The following is a 21,083-nucleotide window of genomic DNA, read 5'->3' as shown; positions in this document are numbered from 1 at the left end:
CTTCTACTGGTTTTGTTTATTCTTTTGTTTAGCTCCTTCAGGTGTAAGCTTAAGTTGTTTATTTAGATGCTTTTGAGGTAGGGCTGTTTTTCTATAAACTTATATCTTAGGACAGCTTTTCCTAGATCTCAAAGATTTTGGACTATTGTGTTTTCATTTGTTTCCATGTATTGTTTTATTTTCTCTATGATTTCTTTGTTGACTCATTCATCATCTAGTAGCATGTTATTTAACCTCTATGTATTTGTGTTCCTTCCAGATTTTTTTTTTTTTTTTGGGTGGGGTTTTTTTTTTTTTTTTTTTTTTTAATTTTTTTTTTCAACGTTATTTATTTTTGGGACAGAGAGAGACAGAGCATGAACGGGGGAGGGGCAGAGAGAGAGGGAGACACAGAATCGGAAACAGGCTCCAGGCTCCGAGCCATCAGCCCAGAGCCTGACGCGGGGCTCGAACTCACGGACCGCGAGATCGTGACCTGGCTGAAGTCGGACGCTTAACCGACTGCGCCACCCAGGCGCCCCTGTGTGGTTGATTCTAATTTCATAGTGTTGTGGTTGGAAAAGATGCATGGTATGACTTCGATCTTTTTCATTTGTTGAGACTTGTGTTGTGGCCTACTATGCAATCTATTCTAGAGAATGTTCCATGTACACTTGAAAAGGATGTGTATTCTGCTATTTTAGGATGGAGTGTTCTGAATATATCTTTTAGATCCATCTGGTTTAATGTGTCATTCAAGGTCACTGTTTCCTTTTTTTATTTTCTGTCTGAAGTATCCATTGATGTAATTCGGGTGTTTAAGTCCCCTACTATTATGGTATTACTATCGATTACTTCCTTAATGTTTGTTATTAGCAGCTTTAAGTATTTGGGTGTTCCCATGTTCAATGCATAAATTTTTATAATTATTATATCTTCTTTTTGTTCTCTTTATGATTATATAGTATCCTTCTTTGTTTCTTGTTACAGCTTTTGTCTTAATGTCTATTTTGTTGATATAAACATTGCTATCCCAGCTTTCTTTGCATGTGTCCTTAGCTCTGAAATGAGTCTCTTGTAGGCAGCATATGAGTCTTCCTTTTTCATCTATTCCATTTCCCTATGTCTTTTTTTTTTTATCACCCTATGATAGAGCATTTAACCTTTTGATTAGAGCATTTAAACCATTTACATTTGAAATAATTACTTACAGGTATGTATTAATTGGCATTTTGTTACATGTTTTGTTTTTGTAGTTCTTTGTTCCTTTCTTCTTTCTCTCTTTTCTATCATGGTTTGCTGACTTTCTTTAGTCATATATTTGGATTCCATTCTCTTTATATTTTTCAAATTTATTATAGGTTTTTAACTTGTAGTTGCTATTATGTTTATTATATAATACCTTATGCACATATCAGTCTATATTAAGTTGATAATAGCTTTAGTTTGAACACATTATAAAACTATAATTTATTTATCCCTTTCCCCCTATATTTTAGGTATATGGTGTCATAGTTTACATCCTTTTGTTTTCTGGATCCTTTGATTTTTATCGATATACTCATCTTTACTGCTTTGTGCTTCCTACTTCTTACTCCTTCTTACGTCTTACCTACTTCTTACTCCTGTTTATGGTTTTTCCTGTCCACTCAAAGAGTCCCCTTTAACAATTCTTTACATTAAAAAAAAAATCTTTATTTATTTTTTTGAGAGGGAGAGAGACAGAGTGTGAGGAGGGGAGGAGCAGAGAGAGAGGGAGACACAGAATCCGAAGCAGGCTCCAGGTTCTGAGCTGTCAGCACAGAGCCCCACATAGGGCATAAACTGACAAAAGCGAGTTCATGACCTGAGCCAAAGTTGGACACTTAACTGACTAAGCCACCCAGTCGCCCTTACCCCCTTTAACAATTCTTATAGGTCTGGTTTAGTGGTCATGAATTCCTTTAACTTTTGTTTGTCTGGGAAACTTTTCATTTCTCCTTCTATTCTCAATGTTAGCCTTGCTAGATAGAGTATTCTTGGTTGTAGGTTCTTTTCTTTCAGCACTTTGTATCATGCCACTCTTTTCTAGCATGCAGTGTTTCTGCTCCTAAATCAGCTGTTAGCCTTATGGGGTTTCTTTTGTATGTAAATGTATTCTTTTGTCTTGGTAGTTTAAAAATTCTCTTTATCCTACTTTTTGCCATTTTAATTACTATGTGTCTTGGTGTGGACCTCCTTGGGTTGATTTTGTTGGGTTGTGTGCCTTCTGGATCCAGAAGTCTGTTTCCTTCTCCAGATTCAGTTAAGTTTTCCACTATTATTTTTTCAAATACATTTTCACACCTTTTTCTCTCTCTTCTTCTGGGATCCCTATAAATGTTAATCTTATTTATTAAAAAATGTTTTTAATGTTTATTTTTGAGAGAGAGAGAGAGAATGTGAATGAGGGAGTGGCAGAAAGAGAGGGAGACACAGAATCCGAAGCAGGCTCCAGACTCTGAGCTGTCAGCATAGAGCCTGATGCAGGGCTCGAACTTGTGGACTGTGAGATCATGACCTGAGCTGAAGTTGGAAGCTTAACTGACCGAGCCACCCAGGCACCCCCATAATGGTAATCTTATTATGCTTGATGGTTTCTCTGAGTTCCTTCAATATATTTTCATTTTTTATTATTCTTTTTTCTCTCTCTTCTTCAGCTTGATTGCTTTCCATAGTGTATTTGAAATTTCAGTTATTGAGTTCTTCATCTCTGGTTCTTTTTTACGTTTTCTATCTCTTAAAAAAATGTTTTTTAAGTTTATTTATTTTGAAAGAGAGGGAGAACACACACACAAGCTGGGGAGGGGCAGAGAGGAGAGACAGAATCCCAAACCGGTTCTGCACCATCTCTTTATTGATGGTCTCACTGATGTCCTCCACTCTCTTCTCCAGTCCAGTGAGCATCTTTATGGCCATTACTTTAAATACAGAGAAAGACAGGTATGTTTTCACTCTTATGTGGATCCTGAGAAACTTAACAGAAGACCATGGGGGAGGGGAAAGGGAAAAAAAAAAAGAGAGGGAGGGAGCCAAACCATAAGAGATGCTTAAAAACTGAGAATAAACTGAGGGTTGATGGGGGGTGGGAGGGAGAGGAAAGTGGGTGATGGGCATTGAGGACGGCACCTGTTGGGATGATCACTGGGTGTTGTATGGAAACCAATTTGACAATAAATTTCATATTAAAAAAAATAAATACTCTATCAAGAAAAAAAATTCTCTATTAGTCATATTACTTATCTCTGTTTCAATTAGCTCTCTTCTGAGTTTCTCCTGTTCTTTTACTTGGGACGCATTTTTCTGTCTCCTCATTTTGTCAAATTCTCTGTATCTATGTGTTAGGAAAGTCAGCTACATCTCCCCCTCTTACAAGTAGTGGCCTTAGGAAGAAGAGATCCTGTAGTGCCCTGCAGTGCAATGTCTCTTGCTCACCAGAACCTGATTCTTCAGGGGTTTATCTAATGTGTATTGCATACATCCTACTGTTGTGGGTGAACAACATTTGCCTTCAGTCCAGTCATCTGCAATGGTTTTCTTTGCCTTTTGTGGTAAGATTTCATCTCTGTGTTGCTAGTGGGCCAGTCTGGGGCTGCCTTGGCCTTGTGTTGAGTCAGATAAGACATTTGCCAGAGCTGTGGTAGCTCTGAGCTACAGGGTGTCCCCCTGTATTGTCTTCTGAGAAGCTTTTGTTGGTGGGTGTGGCCTGCAGTTAGACCAGATGTCTGCCCCCAGCCCACTGGTGGGGCATTAGTCAGACTGATATGTGTGGTTATCTTTCCTTTTCCTTAGGGCAGGAGTCACTTTGGAGTGGTGCTCCTGTTTGCACAGTGCCAAGCCTGTGGCACTGCTTTGGATTGACTCCTGCCAAGGGCATGTTGGAGGAAAGAGGTCTGTAGAAGAACACAGGGTCTAGACATGCAGTTAGCAAGGTTGGTGCTGGTCCTTTGAGGGAGAGGCCTTGTACCTGGGAAAACTCTTGCCAAGGCTGGGATGGAGGGCATGTATCTGCAGAACATGGGTAGTAGCAGGGCACACTGTTACCAAGTTAGGTGGAGAGTGTTGGCACTGTGCTGGTTACCATAGGTGTCTGTACATCTAGGTTGGGGCTTTGGGGAGGGAAATGGCACTTGGCCACCAGTCAGATGTTTATGGAGAGGTCACCCAAAGATCCCCGTCCCTCTAGCACATGCTCTGAGATTGATATTTAAAGTGCTAGGTGTTAAAGTTATGGGGATTTGTCTTTCTAGTGTGGGTTCCCCATGCCTGGGGTACCTGATGGGGGTCTGCTCCTCTCTCTTCTTTTTGCCCAGTGGCATCCCTCCCTCCCAGGGACTGTGGCTTCTGGTCACATCTCTATCCTTCCTACTCTCTTTAGTGTGGTCTCTTGTCTATATTTAACTGTGGAGAGACTGTTCTGCCAGGCTTTGGGGCATTTTCTGGGTTATTTACACTGATGTGGGTGTTATCTAGGTGTATTCATGGGACGAGGTGAGTCTAGGATCCTCCACTCCACCATCTTCCTTGGAAGTCTCCACCGAGTTCATCATTTTACAGTTTACAATTCACTCAATTTTAGTATAGTCATGATGTAGAAACTAGATATCTAATCTAGTTAGATGTTGTGTAACAATCACCATGAATTTCAAAATATTTTCAGTGCCCTCCCCAAACTCCATGCCTATTAGCAGTGAATGTCTGTTTCCTCCTGACACTCCATATGCTTAGCCCCGCAGTCCAGTTAACTACCAATGTACTTTCTGTCTCCGTGTTTTTGGCTGTTCTGGATATTTCATTTAAATGGAATCATACAATATGTGTCCTCTGTGTCTGGCTTCTTTTGCTTAACAAAATGTTTTCAAGGTTCATCCAGCCATAACATGTATCAGAACTCTAGTCCTACTTATGGCCAAATAATATTCCATTGCATTGATATTGGCATTTTTCCATCCATTTATTACTTGGTGGGCATTTAGTTTTTTCTACTCTTTGTCAGTTATGAATAATGCTTCTATGAACATTTGTGTACCAGTTTTTTCTAGATGTATGTTTTCAGTTCTCTTGGGTATATGCCTAAAAGTGATAGTTTTGGGTCATATGGTAACTCTGTTTAACTTTTTGAGGAACTGCAAATGGTTTTCCAAGGCAACCGCACCATTTAGGTTCCCAGCAGCAGGTTATGGGGATGTAATTTTTTCCATATCCTTCCCAGAACTTTTTATTTTCCAGTTTCTTGATGTTCTTGTTTATTTCATTTCATTTTTTAAAAAAGATTTTATTTTTAAGTAGTCTCCACACTCAGTGAGGGGCTTGAACCCACAACCCTGTAATCAAGAGTCACATGATCCACTGACTAAGCCAGCCAGGCACCCCTTATTTTGTTTTTGATTCTAGCAATCCATGAGGGTATGAAGGGGTATCTCAATATGGTTTTGATTTTGTATTTCCTTTAATGACTATTGACGTTGAACATTTTTTCTTGTGCTTGTTGGCCACTTGGGGAAATGTCCATACAAACCCATTCTTCACTTTCAATTGGGTTGTTTATATTTTTATGATTGAATTGTATGAGTTCTTTATATATTCTAAACACAAATCTCTTATCCGATATATAATTTGACAATATTTTCTCTGTTTACATTGTCTTTTAATTTTATTGATGGTATCATATGAAGAACAAAAGTTTAATTTTGATTAAGTCCAATTTACCTATTTTTTTGTTTTGTTGTGTCACTGATTTTTTTCCCCCAAAAGCCCTGTATGTTAAGCTTTTTTCACAGAGTGTACTCTGAAATAGGTCAAATAAAGATGAGTCCTGGTAATGGAGCTTTTAAAGTGAGCCATCAGAGAGGCAAATCTCTGGGGATAGGGCTTTTAGGGATCTCCAAATCCATTATGTCTCCTCTGGTGGCTGCTAAATTGCTATTTTTTACAGGTACCATAGTTGTGAAACTGTTGAATTTAAGGCTCCCATAAAGCTGAGGAGAGAGGGATGGGATTAGGGTGTGTTAAAATGCCACCAGACTTATTGTTCTTATTAAGATTCATCTGTTTTTCTTGAATAAACACTTCTCAGAATGTAGTGGGCCTTTAGTTAATTTCCATAGTTCCAATAAATTTATTTTAAGAGTTTTTGTTAGTGTTTTCATTGCTTTTATGGAGGAGAAGATTTTGCGGGGATTGTTACTACATTTGGAATGTCTACATCAAAAAGTGAATTACTGATAAACAGAAAATTTGGATACATCTCAGGAAAATTGCTGGGTGAAAAAAAAAAGTCTCAGAAGGTTACATACCATATGGTTCCATTTACATAACATTCTGTTAATAAAAAAAATTATAGGTATGGATTACAGTCTAGGGTTGGCAAGGGTTATGGAAGTGAGGAGGGAAAAGGTGTGTTTATAAAAGCATAGCAGTTATGAAAGTCCTAGATGGCACCTTCTTCCAATAGAAGGCTATTTCATCTACACTGAAAATCTGTTGTTTAGTGTAGCCACCTTCATTAATTATTTTAGTTAGATCTGGATAACTTGCTGCAGCTTCTATACCAATACTTACTGCTTCACCTGGCACTTTTATGTTATGGAGACAGCTTCTGTTTTGTTTTTTTTTTAATGTTTATTTTTATTTATTTTGACAAAGACAGAGAGAATCCAAAGCAGACTGTGCTGTGAGCATGGAGCCCAACGCAGGGCTTGGGCTCACGGTTTGTGAGATCATGACCTGAGCGGGAATCAAGAGTCAAAGGCTTAACCAACTGAGCCACCCAGGTGCCCTGAGAAAGCTTCTTTCCTTCAGACTCATAAATCAATATCTGCTTGCTTCACATTTTTTTCTGCAGCTTCCTCACCTCTCTCAGCCTTCCTAGAACTGAAGAGAGTTAGGGTTTTGCTCTAGATTAGGCTTTGGCTTAAGGGAATGTTGTGCCTCTTTGATCTTCTATCCAGACCACTAAAATAGCAATAAGGCTGTTTCACTTCCTTATCATTCATGTGTTCAACGGAGTAGCACTTTTAATTTCCTTTAGGAACTTTTCCTTTGTGTTAAAAAGTTAGCTGTTTGGTGCAAGAGACCTAGCTTTTGGCCTATTTTGGCTCTTGACATACCTTCCTCACTGAGCATAATCATTTCTAGCTTTTGATTTAAAGTGAGAGAAGTGCAGCTCTCCCTTTCCTTTGACCACTTAGAGGCCACTGCAGGGTTACTCAATGGCCTAATTTCAATATTGTTGTATCTCAGGGAATAGGGAGAACCAAGGAGAGGAAGACAGGGAAACAGCAGGTGGGTGGAGCAGTCAGAACACACAAAACTTTTATCAATTAAGTTTTCCATCTTATATGCGTGAGATTTGTGGTACCCCAGAACAGTTACTATAGTAACACCAAAGATTATAGACCACCATAACAAGTATAAGAGTGAAAATTCAGAAATATTGCAAGAATTACCAAAATGTGACAGAAACACAAAGTGAGCAGATGCTATTGGAAAAATGATGCCAATAGATAGACTCAGTGCAGGAATGCCACAAACTTTCAATTTTTAAAAAACAAAAACAAAAACAAAAACAAAAAAACACCCCCCCAATATCTGTGAAGTACAGTAAAACAAAGCACAGTAAATCAAAGTGTGCCTGTATTACAAAACTATAATAATTATAACCGTATGCCACTGGCGTAAATATAGACACACAGATCAATGGAACATAGTAGAGAGCCCAGAAAAAAACTCCTGCATATAAAGGCAATCAATATTTGGCAAGGGAGCCAAGAATACCCAACGAGAGAAGGAGAGTCTCTAACAAATGGTCCTGGGAAAACTTGATGTAACCACATAGAGAAAAATGAACAGGATCCTGAGCTTAGAGATCTTATTTTAAATACTTGGTTGTGCCTCACCTTTCTCCAAATCTTCTGAGTCTCCTGACAAGCAATTCGGTTGACTGATTCCAGCTCTCCATCCTTTATCTTCTCTTGAACATTCACAAACACAGCTGGTAGACAGCCAGCATGGAAAAAAGGAAGGACCTGAGTTCCTAGAAAATCAGAAACTGACTATATTAAGAGTCTTCGACATTTCAGAGACCTCAAACATTATATCATAGTTATTTTCATATTGATTCCAGCTGTGATTCAAAATTTCATGATGAGAAATGTATACAGACTTTTGATAAATTTAGATTATATTTTGAAGTAAAATGACATAATCATATCTTTAAATCTGAACCTCAATACTGTGCAAACTGATTCAAATTTAGAGACTGCTTTATTGCTCCTCAAACATATATTAAAAAGGTTTTCAGTAAACACATAGAATCGAGGTAGTGTTTGAGAAAGTACACTTTATTATTACCTTGACATATTTAATATCATAGCTGTGAATTTAAATGTAAGAAAACTTTGACATTTATTAAATTAGCTCAGTGCTCTGATTTCAGATTACTGAACTGTATCTGAACTGAAATGGTCAAAATATAATACTGAAGATAAATAGTATAAATATCAAATATAATATTAAAAATAAATGTATAATGTAATACTAAAAAATCATACTATGTCTTTTGATATATAAAATTTATAATTTCATCACTGGAGGTTTTCTTGGGTTTTATTTTGAACTAAAACTAATTTTTCATTTTCTTCCTCAATTATGCTGAGATGACTTTGTGTTAAGTCTGGAAATCTTTTTATTCAGAGTTCTTAGTATGGGGTGCAGAGATTCCAGATTTAGTGCTCTATGGTGCATAAAAACTAGATTGGAGGACAGAATATATCTCAAGCAGAACAACTGAGATTTTACTTTCCCAGTCCTATGCTTATGGTGGTGTACATGTCGAAAAATGGTGTAGATTTCATCATAAACCATACTTGGGAGGCAAGAGGGTGCACTAGAAAGTGCCCTGATTTAAGAGAGAGGAAACATAGTTCTAATCCCAGTGTTCTTAATAACTGGCAGTGTGACCCTTGCTATATTATTTAAAGTTCTTTAGGTTTAAATAAGAGAAGTATTCTATGATTCTAATTGACAAAAAATCAAGAATCACCTAGTGATTAAAACAATATAAAGGGGTGTCTTGGGTAGCTCAGTCAGTTGAAGGTCCCACTCTTGAGTTCGGCTCAGGTCATGATCCCAGAATCGTGGGATCAAGCCCCACATTGGGCTCTACACTGGGTATGCAGCCTGCTTGAGATTCTCTCTCCCTAAAACAATATAATGATATAAAGAAATTCAAGTTACTTAAAGATTATTTTTAAAATAGAAATTTTGTAATATACATCATATTGTTAAAATCTAGGATATGAGCAGTCCCATTTTACAGTAACGGTTCCAGTCTTAAATGTTTTTCTCAACTCTGTTCAAGGCACTTTGATTGGTGTTATGAAGGATATAAAGATGAAGTTGACCCTATCTCCCCAGCTCTTATGAAACTCACCTTTGAATAGGTGCGCCCTCTCCTCCAAGCTGTTCCCTTTCTTTCAGCGGAAAAACTTGCATCCTAATTCAAATAAAGAATTAAGAAATACATCTCTATCTCTGTGAGATTCTTTTTAAATTTCTTTTTTATTAAGAAATTTTTAAAGTTTTAATTTATTTGAAGTAATCTTTATATCCAACGTGGGGCTCAAACTCATGACCCTGAGATCAAGAGTTATACGCTCTTCTGACTGAGCCAGCCAGGCCAGGTCCCTCTCTATAAGCCTCCCTTTCTTCCTCCAAGGTTGGAAGAAGAAGGGTTGTGGCTCTTGTTCCGGTATGATCCTGGCCCTTGTGCTTTAGTCCATCTCCTCCCTTCTTCTGAGCTTCTGGGCTCAGGCTCCTCATTATTTTCTCAATGGATTTTTTCCCATGCATAGTAAAGTGTTTAAGACTCAAAGCAACCAAAACCATGACCTGAGGTATTCTCTCCTTCACTAGGTACCATCCAAGCTTGCAAAGAAGAGCCCATGCTTGCTGTTTCCACTTCCTCACATCTTACCATGTGAGGGAAGATAGATTACCGTTGACACTGTGTTGTTGTCCTGCTGGATATCTCACATTCTGGATTTTGCTGATTGCTTTTTTATAGGGATTTTAATTCATCCTTCTGGCAGGTCTTTCCTGTCAACTGGAAGTTTGTTCTAATGGCTTAGATTCAGGCAGAACATTTTTGTCAGCGCAGGTTTTATAAGAGCATGAATTTTTTAAATTGTTTTTTGTGTTATAAGAAGGGCTGTGAGGCTTGAACTTGCCTGTGTCCTTTAGTGGCTGAGTATACCTATATTTGGCACGTGGCAAAGCTTCATCTCACTCATTCTAATTAATTCTTTCTTGGCTTCTGCCCCCAAGCAAATCTTCAAATCTGAAACTTCTTGCAAAATACCACCAGTGACCAAATCAAGTTTCTGTGATGTGACATGGTTGGCTGTACCCTGAAGCAATACAGGGAAGATGTGTTACAGAACTGATTACTGTGGTGAGAGACTGGGGTTCAGTCCAGCAGGGAGCCCTCTGAAGATCCATGTACAAGGCCCTGCACAGCTGTCCCTTTCTTGAAACTGGGATGCTGTAGCATAGATCTACCAATTCCCATCATCCCTTGCTTAAGGACTGTTCTGGGGACATGCACTTCCCCTTGAACTCCTGTGCTGTTGCAAGAGCACTGCCAAAGAGAACGATCTTTTAAGAGAAAGCCTTGAGCCAGAAAAGCAAAGTGGCCTGTTATCATGGTCTGGGAGTGCCTGCCATAGCTTCAGCTGAAATCAGAAGTTGGTGTGACATGGGACACCCCATGCATCTACCAGTGTCTCCAAATCTGATCTGACTCCTAGAGTCTCAAATACACTGACAGCGCTGTCCACTTAGTCAACCATGACAGAAACATCTAATTGCCCTTCTTCATTCTATTTTTCCTTTTGGTAATATGGAGAGCTCTTGGGGTGTGGGATGAGTGAAAAGACTAAGCAGTAGGTGTCCAGAGAAAAGGGGATTGGAAACGAGTTTAGGCATGCAGGGAGAGAACCCTGACCTCTGAAAGCTGAATTTCTGCCATTTCTAGGAATACTTGGGCTGAGGTAGACCTGAATGACAAGGATGTGATGAGTGTGTGTGTGTGTGTGTGTATGTGTGTGTAAAGCATCTCAGGGGCACATTTGTTTGTGAAAAATCATTACCTAGGATTACATGGAATTTAACTTGTGGGTGTGAACTTATTGTGGAAGGAGGGAGATTTGAAATGACCACCATTACAATAAAGCCTGCATGCTGTTGTGAATTGCCTGTATTTGAATACAGGAAGCCTGGACATGTCTATTTTAAAATATGTTAGTTTATTTCTATTTAGTAATAGATACCGAGTTTTAGCTGGGCACAGAGCTACCCCTTTAATGACTATTTCCCAGTCGACCTTGCAGGTGGATATGGTGATAAGATTAAGTTCTCCCCAGTGAAAAATGGCAAAATTATATAAAAGTCAATTAAAAAAGGAATTGTTTGCATTTCCTCTTTCTTCTTTCCTGCAGGCCACAATATAGATATAATTCTAGTGAGTGTGCTTTGCCTGTGAAGATGAGGACAACTCACTAGGAGTCGGAGGAAAAATGATAAAGGAACCTGGACTCATGAAGAACCTTACTGGGCAGAACCACCTTGCCAGCCCTATTACTACTCACTTCTGGACTCAATGGGCAGAAACAGGTTTCCATCTTTGATCTTAGGGGCTCTTTGGCACAGAAGTTTGGCTTATACACTAACACAATATCCAAGCAAGAATCTTGGGAGATAGTCTATAGTCCTTCCTTTCTCATATACCCGATGGCTCTCTGCATCCCCAAACATACAATTATAGGTCCAGCTCAATCTCTTTAACCTTTCATATCTGTGTCTTCCTAGTCAAGCCCACCGCTGCCGCCCCTACTGAGGACCACATCATCTCACTGGACTACAACAGCATTCCCTTAACCATTCTTGCCCCCACAGTCTTGCACTGTCAATTCATTCAGGAGAAGAGTCTCAAGAAAACAAATTCAATTGTGTCAAGCCCCTACTTAAAAATTCTCAATAAATTCACACTCTATGCAAAAACTCCTTGCCATGGCATACAAAGCTTCCATGATCTGATCCTAACTAACCAACATTGCCAGGTTGTTTTCATTCCAAACTTCCCCTCAAATCCTAGGATCTGGTCAAAACAAAATACATGCTGTAACCTGAACATTCCCATTGTTGGAACTATTACTGTCCGTAGGAAATATATCTCTTTATTGAAGGTATTTTCTTAACTGTCTTCCTCAACATATTTATCCCCCAACTTCATCTATTACAAATGATGGCTATCCAGACAGGAATATCTGCCAGAGATATCGGAAAATACTGCGTTTTCCCCCTAGGGTTTGTAAGTTGGTAGGGTGTGGGTATTGGGCATCCTGGGAATAATTTTGGCTGCCATGTCATAAAATCTAGCCTGACAGATGATACAGTAGAGATTGCGATTTATACAATATCTGTCTTCAGCATTCTACAAAAAGGAATCTGTAAATTTTAATGTGATACATGTTGACCCAGAATAAAAGACTATCTCTCCTGGGCACTCTCTCTCTCTTTTTTTAATGTTTATTTTTGAGAGAGAGAGGAGAGAGAGGAGAGAGAGGAGAGAGAGGGGAGAGAGAGAGAGAGAGAGAGAGAGAGAGCGAGCATGAGAAGGGAAGGGGCAGAGAGAAGGAGAAAAAGAATCGCAGGCTCCAGGCTCCGAGCTGTCAGCAGAGCCTGACACGGGGCTCAAACTCACAAGCTGTCAGATCATGCCCTGAGCTGAAGTCGGATGCTTAACCAACTGAGCCACCCAGGCACCCGTCTCCCAGACACTCTTGCAGTTAAGTGTGGCTACGTGGTTAAGACCTGGCCAGTGTCATGTGACTGGAAGCGATGTATGCAACTTCCCTTATAGGCAAGGGTCGTGTCCTCCCCCTCCCCTCTTCCTTATAGTTGGAATATGGACATGAGTGTAAACCAGCTTGGACCATGTGGACCAAAACTATACCCTAAGGATAGCAGAATGGGAAAACAGAGAGCCTGTCCTCACATGGCTTTTTAGAAGAGGGGCAACATAACAGACTGGAGTTTTATAGGAGAATCCTCTATCTTATTAAAACAGCTCTAGGGTCTCCACATACATACAACAACACCTAGATCATAACTAGTGTATAACTGAGAGGAAAATATTGCCCCATGGAATCTTCTCTATACAAAGACAGCCATAAGGACATTGAGACTCTGATCAGACTGTGCCTTGAAGTAAGAGCCATTGCTATTTGCTAGTTACCTCAGAATTAAGGAATAGTTTTCTCTCCCCTCCCTCAACACTCTGGACTAAGATATGGTGATTTCAAGCTGCTAAAATTGCTTTGGAGGTGAATCTATAAACTGTTAATTCCATTGCAGAGGTGACCATCCAGAGTAGGAATAGTTACTGAGAAAATATGTCTCAAAATGGTGGAAATGATATGCTACAATATCTGTTCCTTACCCACCCTGTGTCTAAGGCATGTTTAGTCCATAAGGTTAAAGAGACAAGGAACTGGAGCTGATGGAATAGATACGGGTGACAGGATGGCCCAGAGTCAAGGAAAGGACACAGAACCTATTGCCAATATGGTTCTCTAAGACTTGGCAGCTTCGATGACCACCATTTTTCTCCTTCATCAAAAAACAACAAACAAAAACCTAGTTTGTACATATTTAACCATTTGATGGTTCTAAAAGTAGCTTATCAATTCTCTTAGGATTGCTAGTTACATTCTCTAGAAATAATTTTTCCTAATACTTTCCTGCTCCATCATATTTGCTATAATGAATATTTCTTGAAATTAGTTGTAATGATGAAATGGTGTTGTTGAAGACGTGGGTGAGATCTGATGGGAGGACAGAGGCAAAGTGAAACAGCTAAGAAACAACATAAAATGATCCCCAAAGTTCAAATGTAGGCAGACTAGAGATGTCTACATTCTGGTGACCACACTTCAGAAAGTTAAAGACAAACTTTCTTTTAAAGTTTAGTGGACTGGGGCACCTGGGTGGCTCAGTCGGTCAATCATCTGACTCTTGATTTGGGCCCAGGTCATGATCTCACGGGTTGTTGAGTTTGAGCCCCACATTGGGCTCTGTTGCTGACTGCATGGAGCCTGCTTGGGATTTTCTCCCTCTCTCTCTAAAATAAATAAACTTAAGAAAATGAAAAAAAAAAGTTTAATGGACTAATATAAAGCTGCAAACTTTTTACAAATTTCTAACTTATGAACATTAAAACAAGTTCCATTAAATAATTTTACAATTCATTCGTCCATGTTTTATATATTTTCCTCATTTCAGTACAAATTGATAAAAATGACATCAGGCAAAGCACTGGTTTCTAGTTTACTGAGCAGTGAGTAGCAAATTGATTATATTTTAAATAGATTTCTTATGGGTAGATGCCCTCTTCCAACCACCTATTAACCTGGTCATTAGGAGATAAATACCTCTTGCTACTTAGGTATATGTCTAATAAAAAGCTATGATATTGGCAGTTTGAAACATCTGGAACCTATATTTTGTTTTGAATTCTCATTATACACAGTTGTCCTAGATAGTAATCATATGCATAACATATATGCAGAAAGAGGATTCTAAGTCGGTCTAGAAAAATTTACAGGCTATAAGCATCTATTCATTTCTTTACACCACTTACATTTACTTAACTATTCTTTTTGTTAATGTTTATTTATTTTTGAGACAGAGCACGAGTAGGGGAGGGGCAAGAGAGAGGGAGAGAATCCCAAGCAGGCTCCACAGCTGTCAGCACAGAGCCCAAGAGGGCTCTAACTCACGAACCATGAATTCACGATTTGAGCCAAAATCAAGAGTCGGCCGCTTAACTGAGCCACGCAGGCGCCCCATAGTTACTTAACTATTCTTGTGTTAATCATCATGAAGAAATTTGCACTGCAGAAATGTCAAATTTGTCTCAGTTGTGAGGTACCCATTAATATTCACATCCCTTTCAGATGGTAAGTATATAATATCTCTTTAGCTCTATTTTGGGAACAACTTAATAATGCTCTTCTCCCCTTACAAACATTTGAGCAATATGCCTTGTGAAAAAAAAATGTAAATTCCTTTTGTAGAAGTGTTCTTGGGACTCTGTCACAAGTGTTCTTATCCTGGGTGTGTGGAAGAACTTCAGAAGTGTCATAACACCCTTAAAATTATGAAAACATGAACATGTACATTTTTCTGGGCAATGAGTCAAAAACTTTCAACACATTCATCAGGTCCAGGTACAAAGCAGAAAAAACATTACAACTAGATGAGAAAGAAAGGAACTATCATTTAAATTTAATCCTAAACCCAAATTAAGCAAATTATTTGCTAAATTAGTCTTTTATCCTTCTGAAAATGCCAGTGACACTTATCAGTTGAAGTATGTAAAATAATTTGGATTCTCTGAGCTTTTCAGACATAGAGATACAAAAAAATAATTAAGATCCTTCTAAATCTCACAAAGAAGAGCCCCTGCAAACAATATTTTATTGAGCATTTGCTAAAAGGTGTGTCAATTAATTGTAAAACTGAGACAAAGTTGCTTTCCCATCAAGAAGGGACTTCAACATTGCTAGCTGGGTCACTTGCTGCACAAGCAAGAGTAATCTACATTTATCAGAAACACTAAATTAAGAGTTCAGAAGGCCTGGGTTCTAGTGCCATTTTTATTTGTAACTAACCATATACAAATCACTTATCTATAAAATAATGGTTAACATCTATTCCCTAATTCACAAATATATCATGAAACCAAAATTCTTCCCCCAAAAAACTTCTTTGTAAACCACGATATTACTGCTAATTAGCTTATACTTAACTCGAAGGATGAAAATGACAAATTACAGAATTTGTCTTTTATCAATTAGTTGCATACCTTAATTCTGCAGATGGATAATCTGGTTGAGATCAGCACTGTCCTACTTCAACCTAACAAAACAAAAAGCTATCAAAAAGAAGTTACTGGTGAAGAAATTTGGCCAAAAAATAACACTATTAAGAAACAGCTTTCTAAGCTGAGACCAGTGCTTATAACAACATCCCTGATACCACAACGAACAAACAGTAGCTTTAGGCCACTAGAGCACGTTTACTGTTTTGAGGGAAGACATTCTTAGGAACATATTGCTAGAGCAAGAATCTTATTTCACTAGAAATAATGTTAAACAGGAACGTCCTATGGACTCTTCAGATGCCCAATGAAAATGGCTAAGAAAACATCTGTGTGCTTGTTTTTTTAAATCCTTTTCTCTCTCCCTCTCTTTTTTCATTCAAAATTCAGTTCCCTATCCTGGAGCACACTTCTCAGTACTGTGCCATGGTGTAAAAAATGCTGGCATTCGGCTACTAGAGAATAAACAGAAGAGGAATTAACATGTTGAACAAAGATGCAGAAAGAGGATTCTACGTCGGTATAGAAAAATTTATAGGCTATAAGCATCTATATTATGTACACCATTTATCACGGATATGCATTGTGACAATCATATGTATCAAGAGATCCTCAAAAGGTAAGCACCTCTATTTCTCTGTATTTAACAAGATCAATTTTGTGTGATTTAGTCTCTATTTCTGGATTTTCCCTTACTTTATGGTGATACAAAAACAAGCAAAGAGACAAAAAACAAAGACTGCAGCATGGTTCACAGAGAAATACCCTAATAAAATAACCATGTATATATACCACTGCTAGGGAAATATTTTAGAGGAAACATACTTTCACTATTGGCCCCAAATGCCATCATCCACTTATGTTCTTTAACTGTCAACTTTTAATACAAAAATACCTTCAAGCTGATAATCACATACAGTGACTGACAAAACTTGATAGAACATTTCAATGCTACACAAAACAGCTCCATACACAGCTTAAAGTTTTAAAGTTCTCTGCTGGCACTTGATTTTAGAGTTGATAGACACAGTAACCACTGATCTCAATAAAATATTCTTTTTAGCTTAAACGTATTTTCAAAACCAGTATTACCTCACAAAAACAGTAAAGAATAAATCACTTCCTGCTGAAGAATCCTCTAAGATGAACACCAAAACTATACAGCCAAAATATTTTAGGAGAGCATATAAACTTTTTAAGACTAGGAATGACCAATGGATAAAAATTTACATTACTCAAGCATATGTCCAGTGAACAAAAAGATTGTTCCTTTGATTCAATGAAGCATGTACAAGAGATAGATTAAAAATATGATCTTACAAAGCAAGTTACTTTTTCTTTTTCTTTTTTTTTCTTTGGTTTAGAAGGGTGTTTAAATAATTGGTGACACTACCAGAATGGATGTTTTTTAAGATAGAAAAATGGTCACTTTTAGAAAATACATTTTATATTCCAAAATTAAAAGTGAAATTTCTTTTAAAGCAGTAGAATCCTGATTTTTTTTTTTTTTTTACTTTCTGTGATCTCTTAAGACCATTCTGCACATTATCAAAACGAAATCTCTATTTTATAACCTCTATATATATCCGATTTTTTCCTTTGCATTGAGGAGAAAACCAAACCAAATTGAACAAACAAACTGTATTAACTTATAATACTAAAAACTGGCTAGTTCAAAACTTGGGAAATCTACTTTCATTACTCTGAAAGAAAATATAAACCTTCAACTCCCTACAAACAACTTCTAGTCCAATTTTATACTATGAAAATTAAAAAGTTAAATTCCTTGCAGCACTAAACAGAATTATGAAGTTAACAGAAGACTAAGGTAGATCGTTAAAATATAAACAGTGTAACTAACCAAAACAATCCACTGGTGCAACAAATACTCAAACAATGAAAAAAAACCACCAAGCATTCTAATCAATTATATAGTTTGTTTTTTGCATATTTTAATCTCAACTTTTAGCACAGTAAATTATTATATAGTTTGATCTCCTGGACTGTTAAAATTTTGTAACATTACATTAATAATTCAAACATAACCCTTTCTAAACCAAATCTGCAGTCCTAATCAACATTTTTTTTTTTTTTTTGGAAAAGGAAAGGATATCTTTTAAAGATACATTCCATAGCAGTAGAAACATCTTAGTGATTCAAAATATTTACAAAGAACCCTGCTGATCCTGTGCATTTCGCTGAGGTGCTACCTGCACCCAGACTTCATCGTCAGAAAAAGAACTTGAACTTCCTGACTCTGAGTCCAGCTCACTGAATCCATCTAAGTCCCATTCAGTACTAGATTCACTCCGTGCATCGTCTTCCTCAGTAATGAAACTCTGCCCAGGTTCAAGGCAGGAAGGATAAACGCGAGCACAGAGGCAAATAAAACCAGAGTCAAACTGCAAAAGACCTAACATGGTACCTATGTTAATCCACTGGTCTTCCCTGGTATCGTATTCGTAAACAGTCACCCGGTTTTTTTTCCACTGAGGGGTGGTAGAAGTGATGAGAAGCAACTTTTGGCCATGATTGACAATCTGGTAGTTGTGGGTCTCTGAGTCCAAGGGAATATTACTAATCCGCCTCCATTCTCCCCTGGCTGGGTTATAGACCTTCATGACTGGAATGTCACAGATACAGTAGATCTCGTCGTTGAAGACACAGGCTTCCTGAAAGTCACTACGTTTAAGAGAAGCACAGTTCAGCCACATATTATGGCTAGGATCATAGCACAGCATGCGCTTACTGTTCACAGCATAAAGATAGTTCTGAACCACTATTAGTTCAAAGGAATAGAAGGAATGGGGCACAGGAGCCACCAGTGCCCACTGGTTTCTCTGAACACTGTAGCATTCCACTTCCTTCAATTTAACGCCGGTAATCGGGTCTCGCCCACCCAAGATGTAGATGTAGCCATTGAGGTAGGCCACATCCATGCCCTCGCGACACAGCAGGCGGTCGGCAAGCTGCTGCCAACTATTCTGGGCTGGCTTATACACCCACAGGTCTTTCCGGGGCTGGGCAGCCAGGTAGATGTCATGGTCTGGAGAGACACAGACAGCTGAGGAAGTGATAGTCTTAGTGTGAGCCAAGCTGGTTAAAGGGGATGGCATTGTGTAAATGTCCCCTGAGTATGGGTCATAGCAGAGAAAGGGGTCTCTAGGGTGTCCAAAGAAGATCACCATCTCCTTGGCACACATACCCAGTCTCTGAGGTGGATTTTCTGCTACAGATACAACAGAGCTGCTGCTGCTCTCTGGCTTTGGTACCACAGACTTGTACAACATGTCACCATATCGCATCTGCAGGGCCCCTTCGATAAGGTCCAGACAGTACTTCTTCACAATGGGCTTGGTCAGCAGCCCTTCCAGGTAATCCTGATCTTCATCTCTGAAGTGTGTCCAGCGGACACACTTGAAGACTTCCGCAGCGTTGGGACCGCGCTCCTTGGGAGCCGTCTCTAACCACTGCATTGCTACATGACACACTGTCCGCTCACTCTCTATGTCTAGACTATCCAGACGCAGCACGGCCAACAGCTGGGCCAAGCTCAGGTCTGCCAGACTCTCCTCCCGAACTGAACCCATCCGGCTGAGCTGCTTGAAGTTGTGGGCGATGAAGGACTGGGCCTGTGATCGCAGCTTGTGATGGTCGAAGGCATCAGCGAACTTGAGGATGGCAGTGCAGTTGGCCAGGTCAAGGCGGCGGGCTAGGAAGGAGGCACAAGCTTCCCGCACGTACTCGAGCTGCAACATGTCAGAGGCCGCGTAAAGGCGTTGCACGTTGGCCTCACTTAGCGACACGCGACCTGTGTAGCAGTAGTCGACCAGCACCTCGAAGGACTCGGCATCCACATCATGCATGGTCACGCTCGCCTGCTGGCTCTCGTACATGCCACCTGTGAACATGCTCTTGAAGTAGGGACACGCGGCAGCCAGCACGTTACGGTTGCAGGAAAAAAGGCGGCCGGTGCCAGGCCCGCTGCCAGGTGTCACCACCTCGATGGTCACATCACATAACAGCCGCGCGTCGTAGAAAGACTTCAGCTGTGCCAGCAGAGCTGCAGAATGAGCCGTGTCCTTCAGCTCCTCCGGGCCCGTGAAAAAAGCCGAAACCGAAGGCTTGGAAATCCTCTTGGGCCTCCTCCCGCCGCGGGGACTGGCCAGGCGGCGAGAGCGCGGAGCTTCTTCCCGGGACTGCATGATGGAGATGGCGGCGGGGTGCGAGGGCGAGAATGGGTGCAAGAACCGGGCTCTGGCTCCTCCTCGCCCTCTTCTCGCTGGCGCTAGATCGCGGCGTCCCTGAATAAGCAGGGGCCGCACTTACTTAACTCAGCTCTACGCCGCGGTGCCGCCTCCCTTTATCGCGTAGACAGTGCCTGACTCACCCTTTTCCAGTTCCGCGCCCTTTCTCCGTCTCAGCTACCTTACAAGACCGGCTGGACCGAACCGAGAAAGCCGCCACTGCCGCGCTGGCAATACCGGTAGGCGTCCACGAGAACTACAACCCCCAGGCTGCCTTTCGTGCCTCGAGGCACGCTGGGGCCCTCCAGAATATAGGGGATAGGCGGATGGACCGAAGCCGCTGTGCATGTTGGGAGTAGTAGTTTGAGTGATATCGCGAGGTTTCTTAGGGCGGACTGTTTTAGTTAACAGAATTTGAAAGCGTTAATTCTTCAGGGTTTGTTGGTTTGGAGAATTGGCTTTGAAGTTCCAGGGCAAGATCTCTGTTTTAGTATTCGTTATGTGACTACTCTCTGAGAACTTTTTCGTCTTTATAAAATGGGGATAATGGTTTTCATAGGATTGTGGGAGTGAAATGAGATAAATTGCATAGGACGCGTCAATACATATTTGTTGATTACAATAATTACATGCTGAACACCGTACCTAGAATATAGATTCATTGTTAGCCTTTCTTTTGGAATTTATTAAAAAATAACGTACCCGCATGTGAAACCGTGAGCAATTTCTGCAAGAAAACTTCCAGTTCTTAGTGTCGCTTCTTTTGAAAGGTTCCGAAGGTTATTACAATATTTTCAATACTAAACGATATCCGTAGGTTCATTAGGATGTCTCAAAGATGAGGTCCTAGAGGATCACATACAGGTGGCCTCAAAAATGCAAAGCAGGCACATAAA

General features: G+C 39.7%; 1 protein-coding gene across 3 annotated transcripts; it reads right to left on the bottom strand.

Moving 5' to 3' along the window:
• Positions 1–1,142: 1,142 nt before the first annotated feature.
• On the bottom strand, positions 1,143–20,573 carry KBTBD7 (kelch repeat and BTB domain containing 7). 3 transcript variants are annotated; one of them, XM_049647009.1, is made up of 5 exons: positions 18,366–20,573; positions 15,926–15,978; positions 9,431–9,493; positions 7,896–8,032; positions 1,143–2,918 (listed from the first exon to the last, which is right to left on the bottom strand). In XM_049647009.1, exons 1-2 carry the CDS (start codon positions 20,143–20,145, stop codon positions 15,974–15,976), a joined length of 1,785 nt encoding a protein of 594 aa, XP_049502966.1. In that variant the 5' UTR covers positions 20,146–20,573; the 3' UTR covers positions 1,143–2,918; positions 7,896–8,032; positions 9,431–9,493; positions 15,926–15,973. The 3 variants fall into 3 exon arrangements, with proteins under 3 accessions (XP_049502966.1, XP_049502963.1, XP_049502965.1); XM_049647006.1 differs by having other exon boundaries at positions 15,926–20,559; XM_049647008.1 differs by lacking the exons at positions 1,143–2,918; positions 7,896–8,032; positions 9,431–9,493 and having other exon boundaries at positions 15,699–15,978.
• Between the last annotated feature and the right edge of the window lie 510 nt (positions 20,574–21,083).

This window comes from Panthera uncia (assembly GCF_023721935.1).
Source record: "Panthera uncia isolate 11264 chromosome A1 unlocalized genomic scaffold, Puncia_PCG_1.0 HiC_scaffold_16, whole genome shotgun sequence".
NCBI classification, from domain to species: Eukaryota; Metazoa; Chordata; class Mammalia; order Carnivora; family Felidae; genus Panthera; species Panthera uncia.
Note: the sequence above shows the minus strand (reverse complement) of the source record. Positions and strands in the feature narration are given on the sequence as shown.